Source organism: Pholcus phalangioides, unplaced genomic scaffold (genome assembly GCF_987345545.1).
Source record: "Pholcus phalangioides strain wild (caught in Gottingen) unplaced genomic scaffold, Ppha-v1.0 ptg000013l_1, whole genome shotgun sequence".
Classification (NCBI taxonomy): Eukaryota; Metazoa; Arthropoda; class Arachnida; order Araneae; family Pholcidae; genus Pholcus; species Pholcus phalangioides.
In genome coordinates, this window is record NW_028301606.1 from 31130112 (window position 1) to 31149295 (window position 19184).

At 34.3% G+C, this 19184-nt stretch overlaps 1 protein-coding gene across 3 annotated transcripts in view; it reads right to left on the reverse strand.

Annotated features, from left to right (window-relative positions):
- LOC149078969 (cell adhesion molecule Dscam1-like) overlaps window positions 1–19184 on the reverse strand; it is a 134044-nt gene that overhangs the window by 30832 nt on the left and 84028 nt on the right. For all 3 annotated transcript variants that reach the window (XM_089241202.1, XM_089241201.1, XM_089241203.1), the window contains exons 10-11: window positions 14154–14315; window positions 1671–1955 (exon numbers count right to left, since the gene is read on the reverse strand). In XM_089241202.1, the coding sequence (XP_089097328.1) occupies window positions 1671–1955; window positions 14154–14315 (447 nt within the window). The remainder of the gene's footprint in view (window positions 1–1670; window positions 1956–14153; window positions 14316–19184) is intronic.

Below are 19184 nucleotides of genomic sequence, written 5' to 3' on the forward strand. Positions count from 1 at the left end.
TCAAGGGGAAATCATTGAATGTGTGAAGAGAATAGTATTATTTAACCCCAGAAGAGCCGCTATCTTTCTCCCTCTCTCAGTTTTTGTGTTTTACTTAACATCTCTTTTACTACACACACCCGTCGGTATCATAAAATTTTTGGATCTAGTAGCATTAAACAATTCCATGGCTGCTCAAAAATCGCATGATAATTAAATTTTAAGAAACCTCGAGTTATCTAAGGATTTTTGAAATTTACTTTTATCCATACTTATTTGCTTGGTACTTTTGAATTTTCCTTCATGGTATGGTATCCATTAACTTGATAAACGAATTATTAACTATTAAAAACTATAAAGTACAGAAAAGGGAGTTTACAATCGATAAATGACCATTATATATATTTATTTAATGATATGCATACATAGGGTTTTTGCAAATATTTATGAAAAACTGGAGTTCTAAACCGTAGCAACTAAAAGAAAATTCACTGAGATATCGGAGATTTAAATTGATGATTTAAAAAAAAAAATTGCTTCGGGAAATTTTAGAGAATGCCTATAAAATGTGACAAAAATTAGGATTTTAATCAGTTGATATAAAATGAAGGTGATTAAAATATCAGGTAATATTTTAATCACCTTTTATGTATCTCAACATATTTAATTGCTTCTGGGTAAGATTTTTCCGTAAAAGAGGGGGTAGCAAATTCTTGTTTTCATTGTTTACTATCATTTTTCAAATAATATATACAAATACAACGCCACAACAGGCAAATTGCCCAACGAGGTGGCTGACTTAACAACATCATGGATCCCCGAGCCATTTTTTGGAGGCCCTACCTACTACTGCTACACCCCAAATGCACCCCCCCCCACGGAACCCCCCAACGAATCGGTACATGCGGGAATGTGCGTGTACGCGTAGTGCAACCTGACGTAAACTTTGTTTCTGTGTAATGTTTGTTATGTGTTGTGCTGCCATCTGCCACCAGTTTTTTTTCTAACTATGAGTGAAGTGTTATGATTGAATGATTTATCGTTGTAGGACTGTTGCTCTCTGCGGCGAGACTTTTTAACAGAGAGATCGGCTCGCATTTGCACCTTGAAGTTGGGAACCACAGAAAACCAACTTCAGCCGACCGCCACTGTGGGGTTCGAACCCGGAACCTCGCATCGCGAGTCCGTCACTATAACCCCTCGACCACCACAGCGTGTAATTATTTGGAGGTGGGGGGTTTAAACCCATGTAACCTGTACTCTTCCCATCTCTAACCCCGTATCTTACCATCCCACCACTACAGCACAAAATTCTATTCATTAACATTTCTGAACGGGGCCATACACAAATTTTACTTTACTTTTTACAAATATTTCTTTTTTTCCAGTAATCTTATTTTTTTTAGATCTAACTATCACATTCTCCTCTTTTTGCTGATAATTTTTCATATCTCACTTGATTTTAAAAATGAACCTTCAAATTTCTATTCTTCTTAAACACTTTGGATGAAATATTGAGCATATATTGATTGAATAATCTAAAATGACGTAATATGCAGAAGAACAGTGCAATATTATTATATGAAATGCAAAACACATGCACACATATATCACAATACACATGCATGATATATTACGTGCAAAAGAAAATATTGTTATTTTCCCTTTCGGTATCAGAATCAGAAGCATACCATGGATTACCATTGCGACAGTATGACTGTCGGAAGCGGCCAGGTTGCTGGCGGTGCAGGTGTAGTTGCCCTTGTGCCTCAAGTCAACTCGGGAAAAAGACAAAGCTTTCGAATATTCATCGAAAATAGTCTCCGTGACATCCAAATCAGGAGTCAGTATATTTCCGTCTTTGGTCCATTCAATTGTTACCGGAGGATCACCTTTGTTTACTGAGCAGAGGATTTTGAATCTGGTTCCTTCTTCGATGGCCTCCGGCACGAAAAATGGAGATACTACTGGTGGAGCTTAGGAAATAAAATTAAATGTTAGATATAAAATAATCGGTTTTTTTTTTACGATATGGATGTGTAATTTGGCATTAAGAAAAATTTAGAACAACACATTGCAATACAACGATTATTTGGCATCTGAAAATTAATCAACTGATCTCATTTACTGGTCACATGATGCTATTTAAATATCGCATGGATACGCATTTAGTATGGCATCAGGAGGCCATCTTAATAGCATCATCGGCCCCCGGGCCAAAATGTTCTTTTGAGGCCCTGCAAGATAAATTCTAGAAAATGTTAACTACATCTCATTTTCGTGAGGCCCCTTTACTCTTGAGGGTCCCGGGCCGTGCCCGGGTGGACCCATGCGTTAAGACGGCGCTGTATGACATATGTATATAGTAATTTTTTAGCTTATCCGTCATGGTGTTCACTTTTTTAAAATGGAATTTTGGAAGCTAGCGGTCAGTTAATTAAATTTTTTTTTAAGGGCACAATCTCTAAGATTATGAATATCATAGTTTAACATTCGAGCATCAAACTAATTAATTCAATTATTTTTAACTATTCAATCGAAGCGTTGAGCAAATAATTTTTTAAACAAAAATTTATTTGTGGAGTAAATGATTATCACATGGAAGATAAATTTCATTTTTGAATGGTACGGCGGACACTATGTGCCACTTACGTTATGCTCACGATGAAAGACTGGTTATTGCATTTGGTATATTACATGGCACGGAAAGTAAACCTGATTTTTTGAGAGAATGTTTTTTTAGTAGAAGGTACAGTACATTATGTGTACTTTATAACACGATTTCCCATACAAAATACGATTTGGGAGCTTGACGTGTTCCTCCAAAACTATCACAATATCGGATCGAAACATCTGTATATTATTTATCAAATCTCTAGAAAATTCATATAGAAAATATAATGAGTAATGTGCAACATTCTAACCATTAAGTATTTCATAGAGCTGTTGCAATGCACTGGTAGCTCTTTAATTTCTATTTTTTTTGTTATCTAATGATATCATTGGACTCGACAGAATTACATGAATGATGGAACCGTCCGAATAGCATAGACAGAGATACTCAATTTCTCTGAAAGTTGTGCAGATATTATTGTTATAGTGATTAATGCATCGTCTTCAATATTTAAATGCTTGCATTTGAAAGAAAACATCAATGAAAATATAAATGCACACATTTCTTCGGAATGATCCAAAAACTGTTTGTCGACTTCATTGACGCGAAGTTTCCTAGCAGCGCATCTCACTTTTTGTCCTTGCAAAAACCTTGGAATGATATCCGTTCTAAGGAACTCATGAATTAAATGACTTCTATTTCAATGATTCTACAGGTATCAGTGTTCTTCGCTGGTCCGCAGGCCGGTCAGTAGGAGTTATCTGCCGTCCCGCGCGAAAGATTTTCTTCAATCTATGTAGCCACTACATCCTTTTGGATTTTTTAAAAATGAAATACAGAGTGTTTCAAAAAAATCATAACTATTCAGCTTTTTATCCGTTTTGATCAAATAATGTATAGGTAGAAAGAGGGAAATCGCGAGTTTCACCGACAATCTCTGACGACAGATAGCGCTAACGCTCTTCCTTTGGTTGTCATTGCCACTTCGTTCGGTGTTTGTCAAGATGGCGACTGCATAACAGAAATATTTTTGTGTTCAAAGCTTCGATAAGGAATAGTAAAAAAAGAAGTTGAATCTAGGATGGCAAATAACATTAGCTCTGACCCAAAATCATTTTTAGGTACCTCAATAATGGATGCAAGGGACAGTTGGCCCCCTCACGATAGGAGGGTCTAGGGTGGAGACCAATGTAGGCATGTGTAGTGCTTTCAATCACTTTTTCACGTCGGTTTTTAATAGAGGAAAATACTTTTTAATGTAGGGGTGTTACGTGAGGTGATAATATCCTCAACGATATTCAAGTGGAAGACGTTGAGGTTCTTAATCTTCTAAAAAATATATGTGCAGGCAAAGCACCAGGACCAGAGACCAGGACCTTGATATATATATCAGGGTCCTCAGGGAATGTGCTAATGAATTGTTCGGGCCAGTCGCACAGATATACAAGAGTAGTGTTGCTGAGGGTATCGTCCCAAGACATTGGAAGCTTGCTAATATTGCTCCGATATTTAAAAAGGATTGTAAAGAGGCTGTGTTCACACAATTATCGTACAGTGAGTTTGACGAGCTCCCTCTCGAAACTTTTGGAAATTATTATCAAAAGGGAAAGGGTAAAGTGCATAGACGAAAATAATGTATCGTCGAATAATCAGCATGGGTTCAGGAAGGGGAAGTCATGTGTAACTAACCTCCTTTGCTTCTATGATCACGTGATAAAGGCATTGGTTAAGGGGAAAAATCTAGGTGTTGTTTACCTCGATTTCCATAGAGCATTCGATCGGGTCCAACATTATAAACCCTTGAAATGTTTACACAAGATTGGGATTGGGAACAACTTGTTGAATTGGATAGAATTGTGGTTAATAGATAGGTCACAATGAATTAGGGTGAACGGGAATTCTCTGATTGGACAGGCGTCACAAATGGAGTCCCTCAAGCAAGTGTCCTTGGCCCCATACTTTACACTTTTTATCGATAAACTCGATCAGGGGCATCGATTAGATTGTTAGCGAATTCGCATATGATGTGAAGCTAATGGGAGAAGTCGGGAATCAAAACGATAGGGGACTCCAGACCAAATTGAACAGAATTGGCACATGGACAAATGAATGGAGCATGAAGTTCAGCGTTCACAGGTGCATGGTCGCTCATTTTGGCTCGAAACCAACGTTTCTCTTACGAATTGAATGGTGTCGCTATCCCGGAAGCAACTAGGGTGACGGATTTGGGAATTCTCATTTAAGAGCGGCTCAAGTTTTCTGAACATTGTTCAACGGTGGTCAAAAAATCGAAGAGAATGTTTGGTTTTATTTTCAAAAAAGTGTTTTCGTGTTCTCCTAAAGTCATTCTTCCGCTTTTCCGAGGCTTAGTTCGTCCTGGACTGGAGTATGCTGTAAGGTTACGGAGACCATATCTACAGAGGGACATAGACTCAGTTGAAGGGGATGCAGAAAAGAGCTACGCGTGTTCTTATTGGCACACGTAGCTTGAGTTATGCAAATACCAAACATGCCCTCCTCTCTGTCCCTTGTAGGATATAAGCAGGCTACCTTACAAATGGGCCATGCTGAAAAAAAAGAAAAAGCCCCGCAATCACCAAGACCACTATCCGAACGCCGGCTGGCATTGTGCCACCGGACCTCCGACCCACGAAAGGACTACAAACGCTAACATCAAACATGGCTCTCGCTCTGAAGCAGATTAACTAGTGACTGGACCATGCTGGAAAAACTCTCTTGATTTCCGGGCCCGACAGGCATCCCCGGCTTGTAAGCCACAGGACACAACCCCGCCAGGGCTCCCATTGCCTCCCACTTGTGGCAATCACACCACAGCTCCCGGAAACTTCTGCCGGTCGCGAAGGAGCGCGCGCGTATCACCCGCCGGCAATTTGCCATCGAGCAAGACACCAACGAAAACATCCCGAGCCACCCGCCTTCATCTAACACGTACTCTGTCCCACCATCAGCCGGATGACTGATCTGCAACACCAACTCCTCTCATCTTGTCTTCTGTTGGAAGGGTTTTTCCATAGGCCCGAATCTGAAAATAGAACATGAAAAGAAAAACAGGATACGTGTACAAAATCAGGTCCAATGTATAAGGTGTACGTGGTGTACAAGGTGTAAGCGAGAATTATCAATATTGACCAATATATTATAATCCTAATGAGAGAGAGAGATGATCAAGTCCGGAGAAATTTTAACGTTCACTTGAATATATACAGTTCAGTTGGATTCACCGACTGTATACATTTCAACACATGAATATATTGATGAATAACAATAATTAAGGGCGTTTCGTATGGCACTTGAGAAAGTATGATATATCATTTGATTAAAAGCAGGTGTCTGTGTACAACGTCAGAGTTTTTGTAACAGATGGGCTGTTACGAGCGATGCCACAAGGCGTAATACATAAAAACATAATACGATGATGAATAATGATAATACGATGTAAACATTGTATAGTATATAACATATAGGTAGGAAATATATACAAAATTGGGCATTTTGACTGTTGTGGTGTTGTATTTGTAAAGGGAAATCCCCAGCCGTCCCCGCATGTCAGATGAAAATGTGGAGCGCATCCGACAGTTTCGCATGTAGTCCACAGAAATCCACTCGCAGTGGATGCAAACAATTTTGGGACGAATTTGACTACACATTTTTACACATATACCGTGCATCCCAATATTCAGCACCATTAATGTAGTTTGTAGAAAAAAAACTTTATGATTAGCCATGTAATATGAAATTAATCTTAAGTGTTCTTAAGTGTGTTCATATTTTTCTCAATATGTGCATTTCAAATCGGGTGATTGTTTTCGAAACACCCTGTATTGTCTCTACATTTATTTTTATATTTGTGCTTTGCCGTCAGTCAGCCAGCAAATATTTATTATTATTTTTTTATCGTTTGCCGGTCTGCAAATAATTTTCGCATTAACTTCTTGCCAGTAAGTCCGCAAATTATTTATTGTATCTATTAATATTTTTGCCAGTCTGCAAAGTAGTTCTGCCATTTCCACTGGTTCGCGAAATTTTCCAACTATACCAAGCGTCCGCAAGTGTAAGAAGGTTGAAGAACAATGTTCTGATATTATGTCATATGATGCTAACACAGAGTGTCCCACAATCGACTGACGGTTTTCAAAATGGAATAGCAAGAAAACGGTGGCAGATATTAGTCAAGCTTTGGGAATGTAAATGCGAAAAGTCAGGAATTTCAGCCATGTCGTTCATGTTACAAGGGGCTGTATATTTAATGAAATAAAGTAAAAATGACTTTTTATACGGACATCCTATGCTGAAAACCTCAATTATTTGTTGATTATTCCTTTGTCTCTTCCAACGTCAACAAAAAAAAAAATCTACGTTTCTGAGTGCAATATTCTCTGAGATATTTTTGAATGCAAATATCGGAGAAATGTTCGGAAAGAACAAACAAAAATAACGGACGTTTCTTTCCCAACATTTTTCAAGTTTTTGAATTCAGATATATCTGCGAATATTACACTTAGAAACGTGTAAAATTTTTGTTGTCATTATAAGAGACAGGACAACAGCTTTCTAATTGTGTTTATCAGCGCAGGGAGTTCATATGAAAAAGTTTATTTTATTTTATTTCAATAACTATACAACCCTTTCAACATGAATGACGTGGCTGAAATTCCTGACTTTGCGCATTTATACTCTGCAAGAATGACTAATATCTGCCACTGTTTTGATGCTATCCCATTTCGGAAACCGTGAGTCTGACACTATGTATAATATACAACGTTAATATGATTTTATTATTACATAGTTATTAATTGATATTTCTCGTGGAAACCTAGTCAAAAACACGGTTGCATAAAGTCCATTTTCCTTATCCTCTGTTTTTTCTTCACATTTTTCTAGGAACGATACGTAGCTGATACATAGGCATGAGAGAATGTGTGTTCTCTAGGCAATATTACTCCTAGATAGATACAAGTAACCATTCATTTAATGCTTCATCGATGCCTATTCCAGTCATATACTGGAAGTACAAAGCGAAAACTTTCGCTTATTTCGAAAGAAGCAAACTCCAGCTCACTACAATCCGATATCTTTATCCATTGACTGTGAGCTCTCATACATTTCCTTTCTCTGCCCTTTCTGAGCTCTTATACATTTTCCTTGCGAAGTGTTACATTTATAACCATAAAGCTTACTCGTTGTATTCGTAATGCCGACATTCGATCAAAGAACACGGGAAAATGGAAGAAACAACAGAAAGGGAACTTATCAGTAGCTACCAATCGTCACTCGACCAGGAAAAACGTGGTACGGCCAATGATAATAATGAACAAAGCATCGAATGCTCTCAATAAGATTAACTCTTTACTAAGATAAATTGTGAGAGGATAAATAAGATTATACGCACGGTTTCTGAAGCTTACAAAATGGGATTCCCCGTTATTCTCAAAGAGAAAATGCAATTCAAAGCTTTATGATATGTCCGTGTAGACCAGTTCTTTCCTGCCATGGGTGTTAGAATGATCTCAACATCGAATTATCAATACAGAAACAAAATTTCCATTTAATATTTCTTACTTCGAAGAGTTAAATTATAACGCCAGTATGTAAAGATTATTTTAAATATTTTAATTAAGATATTTAAAAGACATTCAACAATAAAAAAAAAAGATATTCATTAAATGATTAAGATATAAATGTTTCAACAGCTGGCTGATGCGAAGATTGAGAATTCAGGAAAGATATATATATATTTATTTATTTTTGCTATCTATATCGATAGAAAATTACTGCAAGTATTATTATCCATACTTGGAATTTATGCGCTGTATGTATGTTTATGAAGATAGTGCCAATATTTATAGAAATTAAAATGTGCGAGAACAAATAAATTGACATCCTCACGATTCAGAAAAGTTTGGTTAATTAGTAATTTTATAACATATTCACCAATATATTCCACTTTCACTAACCACACTTCTTTTGATTACATCATAATCAAATATTTACGAGTAAATCGTGACAGTTATCGCGAAACAATGCTTCCGACACTGGATTAATAAGCCTATAATTTCTATATTTTTAGTTAGAATTAATGCACATAATAAATATATAATCACTTCCAAAATTATCAACTATCTTCTAAGCTAACCTTTTTCCCTATTTTTTCGAGAGTGTGAAATTTTTATCAGTTATTGATCATGCCATTAATATTATCCGAATTATAGGTGAATCTTTATCTAGCAAAGTAATTCAATCTGATCACATATAACTGGTTGTCCAACTCTGAACTAGATTGTACTTAGTAGAATTAAAAAAAGGAGCTGAAGTTATTTCTGTAAGCGTCGTTCTATAAGTTCGGACTGATTTAAAAAAAAATCGTGAGGAAAAAAATCGACTAATATAGACTTACCGGATACGTTTTGCACACTTCGACTTATCAAAGAGTCGGATTTTCTTCTGACACAACATAAAAAATATGTTAAAATCTTGCCGAAAAGTAGTGTTGTATAGTATTGTTCTCTGATAATAATGAAATTTCATTCCTTATTTAACAACTAGCTTATACGAAGACATTTTCCCTAGATAATAGTGAATGTCAATTGAGTTGCGGCGTTGCCGCATTATTATGTCTTCTTAAGACCGCGATGGTGACACTGGTATAAAGAGCACATTTGGTGAACATTCTGCAGTAAACAAAAATGACTGCTATTGATGATGAATGCTATTATAAAATGACATCTAGATTATACATCTAGATGCTTTTCAAGTAACTTGTTTATGTGGTGCCAAATAGAGCCACCTTCAGTGAAACTTTTGAATATATGTTTTTCTTCGGCTGAAAAAATATAAGATACTGACTATCAGAAAAGTCTAAGAACGTAAACCGCAACCAGGTATCGTCAATTTGTTGATATTTTCTATGATATATTTTTTAAATCCGTCCAATGTTATGGAACACCCCGTATTTTTCATCCGTTTGAAACGAACCATAGACCTAAAGAAAATTTTAACACTCTCAAAGAAAGCATTGAAATATATATTTTCAGATAAAATTTATTTTTCACCGTTTTTTAGCCAATAACTTTTATTTTAGAAGACATAATGCTCATTTCGTTCTGAGTCATCCATTGATAAGTTTTATGCGAGAAGAAGAATATTGATGACCGAAACTTAGAATCGACCTGACGTAAATGCTCTAGCAAGTAAAAACTGAATCGATTCCCACAGGTCTTTCCTTTAACATTCGTAATGTGGTAGCTCTTCCCAATACGGTTTTGCAGGAGTATCCTCACAGCCGTTGTTGCAATTTGCCACACCTCACGCGCACTCGACTTAGTACAGCTTTGAACCTGTAATTTGGAATTCAGAGACTCGGTAGTTCGAAAAGCGATTACAGAAACCTCGTATATGCATCTGCGTGAGAGTATGTGCTCCTCGCTTTCGTGTACGGAGTGGTAAAGCAATGCCTAAGCTCCTGTCATTCAAACCTTCAGTTACGTCTGATGAATAGTCAGTAATAATTCAGGAACACGTCCACGTAACGGCTGCAAGAGAATAACGGTTATTTGGGAGCTTAAAGTGTTTACGGTGCGGAAGTAATCAATGTCGACAGAGGTCGGTTGTTAGCGAGACGAGAAGGAACTCAATATAACTCATATTACACGAGCTAATACTTTGCGTGCCAGGTAATGTGAGTGGGGAAGTTTCAAATTAAATTCGACCATGTTTAGCAACATTGTTGTCAGGGAGAAGGCAAAACATCAATTTACGTATTCATATTATATTTTCGTATTTGACAAATACCGCTAGGTTTATCCAAATATGAAAGTTATGTTTCATGCTGTTGTTGCGGAAAATAACTCTGATAGCTCCAACAATGCATTTTCTTATTGCACTTTCTCTGTGATTTCGTTTGTACATCTTCACCTCCGAAATTAATCAATTCAATGAATCTCAATAAAATAAAAATGTTATTATTCTCAAAATATATCTATATTTCAATTCAATTCACTTTATATTTCAAGTCAATTCACTTTATATTTCAAGTCAATTCACTTTATATTTCCAGTCAATTCACTTTATATTTCAAGTCAATTCACTTTATATTTCAAGTCAATTCACTTTATATTTCAAGTCAATTCACTTTATATTTCAAGTCAATTCACTTTATATTTCAAGTCAATTCACTTTATATTTCAAGTCAATTCACTTTATATTTCAAGTCAATTCACTTTATATTTCAAAAGTCTCTCTCTCTCTCTCTCTCTCTCTCTCTCTCTCAATTCATTTTATATTTCATTTAAATTCATTTTATATTCCGTTAAATTCAGTCTATGTTTCAATTCAATTCAGTCTATGTTTCAATTCAATTCAGTCTATGTTTCAATTCAATTCAGTCTATGTTTCAATTCAATTCAGTCTATGTTTCAATTCAATTCAGTCTATATTCCAATTAATTCCGTCGAAATTAGGCATTATTAGGCTCTAATGTTGTATTATTAATTTGTTTTTCCTACATAACTGTAAACTGTGTTTATAGCTAATAGCTGGCACCACAATTTACCGAACCGTTAATCCTAGAGGCATAATTCCAGTTTGAAAAACTGTCCAAATATTGAATGAAACTCAGATTCATCATTCGTGTTGCAAGGGGTTGTAAAGTTACCAAAATAAACTAAAAAAAACTTTTCACACGGACACTCTGTGCTCAAAAATCCAGTTAGAAATTTGTTACCCTGCGTCTCCTGAGACCAAGTAAAATATTCGCTGATATAGTTGAATTCAAAAATCTAAGAAAAGTTATAAAAAACGGCATAAATGGAGAAAAGACGAGTTGGTCATTGTTTATTTATGATGTTCATTCCCAACTTTTATGAGCTTTTTGAATTAGAATATCTCAGTGGATTATTGTAAAATTCCACTTACAAATGTGGAATTTTTCTTTTCTATTAGGAGAACTACATTGGAAAAAACATTGAAACAACTTTATAATTGGGTTTTTTGAGAACAGGGTTTCCATATAAAAACTATTCTTTTTATTTTAATAACTATACAATCTCTTCCAATATGAAAGACGCATCTTGGGTCCACATCTTATTTGGATACTTTTTCCTACTGAAAGTATGCCTATAGGAATAACAGCTGTTAGCTATGAAGGGGATGGGGGCTATGGAAGCCACAGAAAAAATTGGTCAGACTCAAGTACAAAAAAGTCAATTTACATTCACAGTCATTTTATAAAATTACGTTTATGGTTTTTTGAAAATAAGCAATGCTCTCTTCATAATGTTTATCAGGTTGCATAGAGAAGTTTCAGTTTCGTAGAATAAATCGCACATATATCGTATTGCCCCGCATTACCATAGAAACAGAGAGGGAGGTCAGCACGCTGGGAAATTTTAGCCGCAAATTCCAAATATTTCTTAAATATCTGCACTATAAGAATCGGTGGAATTGGCTGATTTGAACTTGCAATTCAAAATCCTTTCTGTATTACGAGTCCAAATAGTTATTATGTTTCATGTTAGCTTTTGCAACCACAAATATTAATCCATCAAAAATGTCGAACGCTAAACATATGTATCAGTGTGAATTAGATGAGACAAATGGGGATAAAAGTTAACTACGAATAATTTTTTATTCCTTAAATCATGTGTGTAATAAGCAGGGCGAAGCGAAGAACGACAGAATCCGCATGGTGAAACATGATAATATAACACAAAAGCCACGACATATTTCTGAAATTTTTGAACATGCAAAGATATAAACACACACACACACACACGCTGGCGTCCCCCGATTTTTTCAGCATAATGGATATTGCAAGGAAATACTTTTTTTTACTAATACTAATTTATTTAATGATCACTAATTATAATTGATATTATGTTCAATGAGTCATTTTTATGAATAAAAAATTTCCTGGTGATCATTTACTATTAAAGAAGTTTCGTAATTTCAGTTATATGCCAAAAGGGTTACTGAGATGTATTCAGCAAATTAAAATCAATAAATTTCTGCATTCGAAATACTGAGGAAATTTTGAAACTACCTAACTGTAATTAAATAGTAGAAAGTCCAAAACGTGTTACATAAAAAATAAGAAACGTTGATATAAAAGATAATTAAAAACATGGACATTGCATTCTATTAAAAGTTCAAATTATAATTGCATGAAAAGAAATTCTAGCGATCATTCCTAGCAATAAGAAAGCTTAAATTTCTAAAGTAATCCGAAGTATAAAAAACATCTTAAAATTTTTAATTATGTGTTTACGAGGTAATTAGCGGGTAAATATGATTCTTAATACCCAATGGTCGGATTAACTTTATGCTAATTAAAGTATAGAAACTCACCAAAAATATTCTTAAAAAACGCATGTATAACATTCTTTGTGATCTATTACTTTAATTAGTGAGAAAGGTATGATAATGCTGATTGACAAATCAATCCGCGGACATGTTTCAAGAAAAATGGAAAATAAACATTAATAAAAAAATCCAGAAAACGTTTGATTTTCTTTTTCTGGTTTTAAATGAAATTTGAAACAAAAATAATTTGGAGGTTCTTGGAAATATCATTTATATCGTACTGTAAAATAAGATAAATTATGATATTTTTTTCGCTATCCTAAGACTTTCATCGTAAATTGCCTCTCTTCTCTCATTTCTTGCGATGTATTTGTACTCTCCCTTGTCAATACTTCGACCGACGTCTCTTAGTATCAACGTGTTGTTAAATACTTTCTGATGACTATGTGTTATAACATGATGGTGAGCGAATCATTTGCACGCGTATAATTTGTTGCAAATCAGACAAGATTAAGGAGTTCCGTAATCGTAGTCACATGCCAAAAAGGATTACTGAGACGTACTCAACAAATTAATATCAATTGATTTCTACATTTAAAATGATAGCAATTCAAATCAATATATGATTAGTAATTTTGAAACCACAAAAATATAATTAAATTGTAGAAAGGCCAAAAAAATTTACAAAAACATTGATATAAAAGTTAATTAAAATAATGAGCATTTCATTCTACTAAATTTTGAAATTACATTTCCGCGAAGAAAAAATCATAGCCGTCATCATTTGAAATATCTTAATTAATGTCTGTGTATAACAAAGCTAAACTTTCCGCTGTAACGCGAGGTAAAAAAAAATCTTAAAAATTTTAATTATGTGTTTACGAGGTAATTAGCGAGAGGAAAATGATCCTTAATACTCAATAGCTGGATTTATTTTTTACGCTTATTAAAGTATAGAAGCTTACTAAAGGTATTCTTAAAAAAAATGCATGTATAATATTCTTTGATCTATTACTTTAATTAGTGAGAAAAGTATGATAAATGCTGATTGATAAATCAATCCACAGACATGTTGCAAAAAAAACGAAAAATAAAAATTATTAAAAAATCAAGAAAAAATTTGATTTTTTTCCCGGTTATAAACAAAATATAAAGGAAAAACAAAATTGGAGGCTCGTGGAAATGTCATTTATATCACACCGAAAAGAAGATAAATTACGATAATTTTTTTCTGTATCCTAACCTAAGACTTTCATCGTAAATTGCCTCTCTCCTCTCATTCCTTGACCATTTCTTGCGACGCATTTGTACTCTCCTTCGTCAATTCTTCGATCGACGGCTCTTACGATCAACGTACCGTTACTGAAAGCTTTCTGGCGATGATTATAGGGTATCCTACGGCCGCCTGCGGAAAAATAAGTTACAGGAGTGGAAAAAAAAATTAAATAAATACATAAATGTAAGGAGAAAAAGATAACAGCACACATATTAAAGCTTACAGGAATGACTTATATATATATAAAAATGATTGCAATGATCCCTCGAGATACTTAATGGAATTATATCGCATGTCACATATTTGTTTTTAAGGAGATTAAAAGAGATCGAGAAAAAGAAGAGATCCCAAGAAGGAAAAAAAAATGTTTTTTATAATTTTTTTTTTTCTTTTAAAGGTAAGATGTGTTATTTTGGCCCCGAGAGATTCATTTCAATCATTGATGTTATTTCAGGCGTAAAAACTTATTACATGTCAGATTTCGCTTTCAGCATTCGTTCGGCCGTGTATACAATGTCTTTTTTGCTACCCGAAGGAATAGTTTTTAAAGAACGAAAAGTTGTCAAGCATTCTTCGCTGTCGCGAAGATTTCTCCTTCTTTATTCATCTTAATGATACGACGGATATCTCATATTTGATGTTTTTATTCAGTGACGTTCAGGCTAAATTGATGTGTATATACACCAGTAATTCTTCTAATTCAAACATGAGGAATGAAATCATATGATTAATAAATATGTTGCATGTCAATGGAGATATGATGATTTTTTATAGAAACTATGGAAGAGTTAAATGCAAAAACCGAAATGAATATATTGATGTTTTATCATTTAAAAAGATTGGTTACATGCATTTAGTAATTGGGGTAACTTATTTATGAGCATCTCCCACTTTCACTAATTACACTCATTTTGATTATACCTTAATCAAATATTTACAGCTAAATCATGAAAGTAATCATGGAAAATGCTCCCAACGCTGGTTTAACGAGTCTCTAATTTCAGTAGAAATTAGTCCACATAATCAATTTGTAAAATCTTCTAAGCTGCCGTTATCATTAGAAACGTATATGTGGTTTAATTACTTATTTCTTAATTATGTCATTATCAACACGTTAATTAGATATAAATCTCGACTTATTCGTAAATAACCGCAGTTTGATCACATGTAAAATATTTTAACGTTAAGCAATATGACGAATTTTTATCTTTTTATGATAATGCTTCGCAAAATTTAATTTGAGCAAACTCAAGTGGAGGAAACGGATATTTTCTGGATATTATGCCGAAGTGAACTCGGAAAGAAAAGTCGTCAGGTCTCTGTCGGAACTCGAGCCCAAGCCTTCTTACAAATCGGGAAAAATCACGCTACCATCTGCACCAGTGGGGACACAACCCTGAATTAGAGACATTAGTAGCCTCTCTTAACTTTAGCAAATGGTCTTCTAGGTAGGACGGCAGAGAGAGAGAGATGGGCGACAGATTTTTTGAGTTTTTTTTATCAACTTAAGTTGATTCACACCTTTTAATTTGAACTGTATTATGAAAATTTATGTTTTCAATTTATATCTTGGAAATTTATACTTCAACTGTGCTCAAATTCAAACTGAATATTAAGATAGTGTATAGTTACGAATCACAACACACTAATACTAAAAAATTCAAGAAAATAGATTTGTATTATGCTCATTTGAAATTCAACATGATTGCGAAATTCACAAAACCAGTGATAAAAGAGAAAAAAAGTGTAAAGAAATGCTCAATATAAATCACTCAAACTATAAAATTCTCCTCACGTCTTCACGAATCTATCAAAAGAAGCGTATGTTAAATTACTATATGGTCAGCTCCTTTGAAGTCATTCGACTGACTCTTGGTTATTCTGAAATAGATGATATCATGAAAAGCAATACATCTCAATTTTATTCTAGTATAATGTTTTCCTTTTTTATTTTTTTACTTTCATATGTTACATGGAGTTTGTGTACGGCTCATTGGGAAAACACAGAGAATATCAGAAAACGCGAAATTCTACTTTGCATAATTCTAAGGTTGTAAACGAAACACACACACACACATACACATATACAGAGAGAAAAACGGAAAAAGTCGATTATACTTTCAAATGCTCTTTTTGAACGAGCAAACTTCCACTGAGTTCATTCTGTCCACTACAGAAGCAATTTTCTTCAAGCTGAAATAAACATCCCACCATAAAACCCAAAGAATAATGGAACTTGCTGAAATCAAGGATTCTTGAACTTCCGCATTACAGAACTCTATTTCGGCCTCAAGCTAACTTTATATATATATATGTATATTATATATTTTTTTCAACAAATTCTAAAGCCGGAAACAGAAATGTTTGATGCGAGAAAAAAAATTTCGAATAAAATGCATACACTCAAATAACCATTTACAGTACATATACATAGATTTCGTTTCTGAAGCGAAAATTATTTGAAGTTTTCAAATATTTCAAAACATTTTTTGAAATCGTACATCAACTTTACTATTAAATTTATGAAAAATATTTCTTTCTATTTGTTTTAAAAACACAATATTATCAGAAATTTTCCTCTCCACTCTTGATTACACTGGAGAACAAATGAAACTGTGTCTGAAAATATGCAATTCCGATTGGTTTTGACTTGCTAAACACGAATATCACGATAAGGAAGTTTTGTTGTTTTATTGGTTGCCGTTTTGGAGATATTACCACATTAAAGGTTAAAAAAAAAGTTTTTTGAGCGTTATTGTATGGTGCAAAAGTGGTAAGATCCATTGAAAACGTTACCAGGTAAAATGGTCAACCACTATGCTGGATGACTATTGTTGGACAATTATAAGAGATGCTCCTATGTCCAATACGAGTGAGCTCAACGAAAAACGAAGCGAAGTGTGAGACATGTGGCGATAATTGAACTATTGTGTATTTTGCTTTGTGCTTTGTGTTTTTATGATTATTATTTATGTAGTATTTGTGATTATTATTTGTGATTATTATTTATGATTATTATTTATGATTATTATTTATGATTGTTATTTATGATTGTTATTTATGATTAATATTTATGATTAATATTCATGTAGTATTTATGCATATTACTTATGTAGTAATTATGTATATTATTTATGTTTTTGTGTAGATTATTGTTGCATCTCTATATATTGGTTAGGTTTTTATATATATTGGTGTTGGTTATTTTTTGTATATTTATTTTGTATTCCATGAACCGTGAACCGAAACAACTTTGCGACGTGGGGCAAATTTGCTAGTTTTTGAAAAAGATTATGCGTTTGGTGTCCCGCAAAATTTCTGAACCAGCCAATAGAGACGCCATTTTTTTCATCGCACAGAAAAGACATTGAATGATAATTTCTCTTCACGCTTTTTCAGCTTCACCAGTTGTTTACGGGTCTTTACCAGTATTCACATTTTCCACTTGTAGAATAGGAGTTTTTGGTAGTCTACAAAAGTGTCTTGCCATACCCATTCATTTAAACGTAAGTAGAAACTACTAATTTGCTTCAAACCTCATGTAATTCTCCTTCCGAATAACTTTTAAATGTAAATTTTATGCTACATTTAGGTTTAATTATATAACTTAGCAATGTTGTACCGGGAAGCTGGATGGAAATGGGCAACTTTGCCAACCTAAAATCAAGTCATTTCCCAAAATTCTTACGTAGGAGTTTTTTTTTAATCATGCGTTTATTTGCAGGTCGTTCCATTAGTACCAAGGTGGAAGGCTGCAGGTGTCAAAATTAAGATGATACAATGTTGCAAACTGGCTTTCTCTGCGGGGATTAATAAGCGCATGAGCAGTGGAATACCTCGAAAACGATTCAAATTGGGGGGGGGGGGAGGCGTAAAAAGGAAAACAAAAAAGTGATGGAGCATCTCATCATGTTTCTCTCTACAAGGCACATCGGAAATCTGAATCTGAACCCGAGCAAGATACAGAGGCTGCTGAAGGGTGTGGACAGGAAGGAATTAGTCGCTCCTGTATTCTTGCTTTTCCCTTTGAAGGCGGACATAATTTAATCATAGACCAACATCTCATCCTGTCCATCCATCATTAAATGATGAAGGTTGGCGTTGTCTATGAGACTGATGGTGCGGTTCTTAAACAACTGCAGTTTGAGATGTTTGTTATGGTAAATTTCTCAGTGAAAAAAGTTTGAAAAGTTTTGATGGTGAACTTGGTCAATTCTATGGATACGGGGAGTTCGAGTGGTCATATCTTCGTACGTACGACTTGGCGGGAGGTTTTTGTTTTCCAAAACATGCTCAATGAAGCTTAACTCAATGTACAAGATATCGTGTACATAATTGAGCCTCCTAAGAATGAAAACCGCGGCAAATTTACATTTTCTGACGATGATGCCAAAATTGTCTTTGGATTTTGAAGTTTGGGAACTTTAATATTTTTGAGTGCCTTTCTTTACGATAAAGAATTAATACTAATATGAGTGAGGTGTGTTTTTAGTTTAAAAAATGTTTTTTTCTGGTGCTTTTTTGTTGATTTACACTGATTTAACGCAGTTGGTAAATTTGTTCCCGTTCCCAGGGTAACTTTGCCAGCGTTGTTTTTTTTATTAATTTATCAACTTATAAATGTTTACTTAAGTTATTGTGTTTCCACGCATTGTGAAACTAAAAATCCAGACTAATTATTTACGATTGTTTTTTGAAGCATTTTCGTACATTATCAGTTTATAAATAAGTTTAGACAAGAATGAACAGCGGCAAAGTTGCCTCCGTCCACGGTACTTATGTCGTGTTTGAAATTATTGTATTTGATTATTATTAAATGCACAATTTCAAAGAAAACCGTAGCCAATCCAGGCATTTTATGTACGAATTCTTCTTGCACACACCGAATTATATATTGGAATGGCATAATTACGTAAAGAAATTGAACGAGAATTGCCAAAATTTGTTGCTTAGTGTATAAGAGAATTTTATATCCCACCTAAATAAATGGTGTTTGAT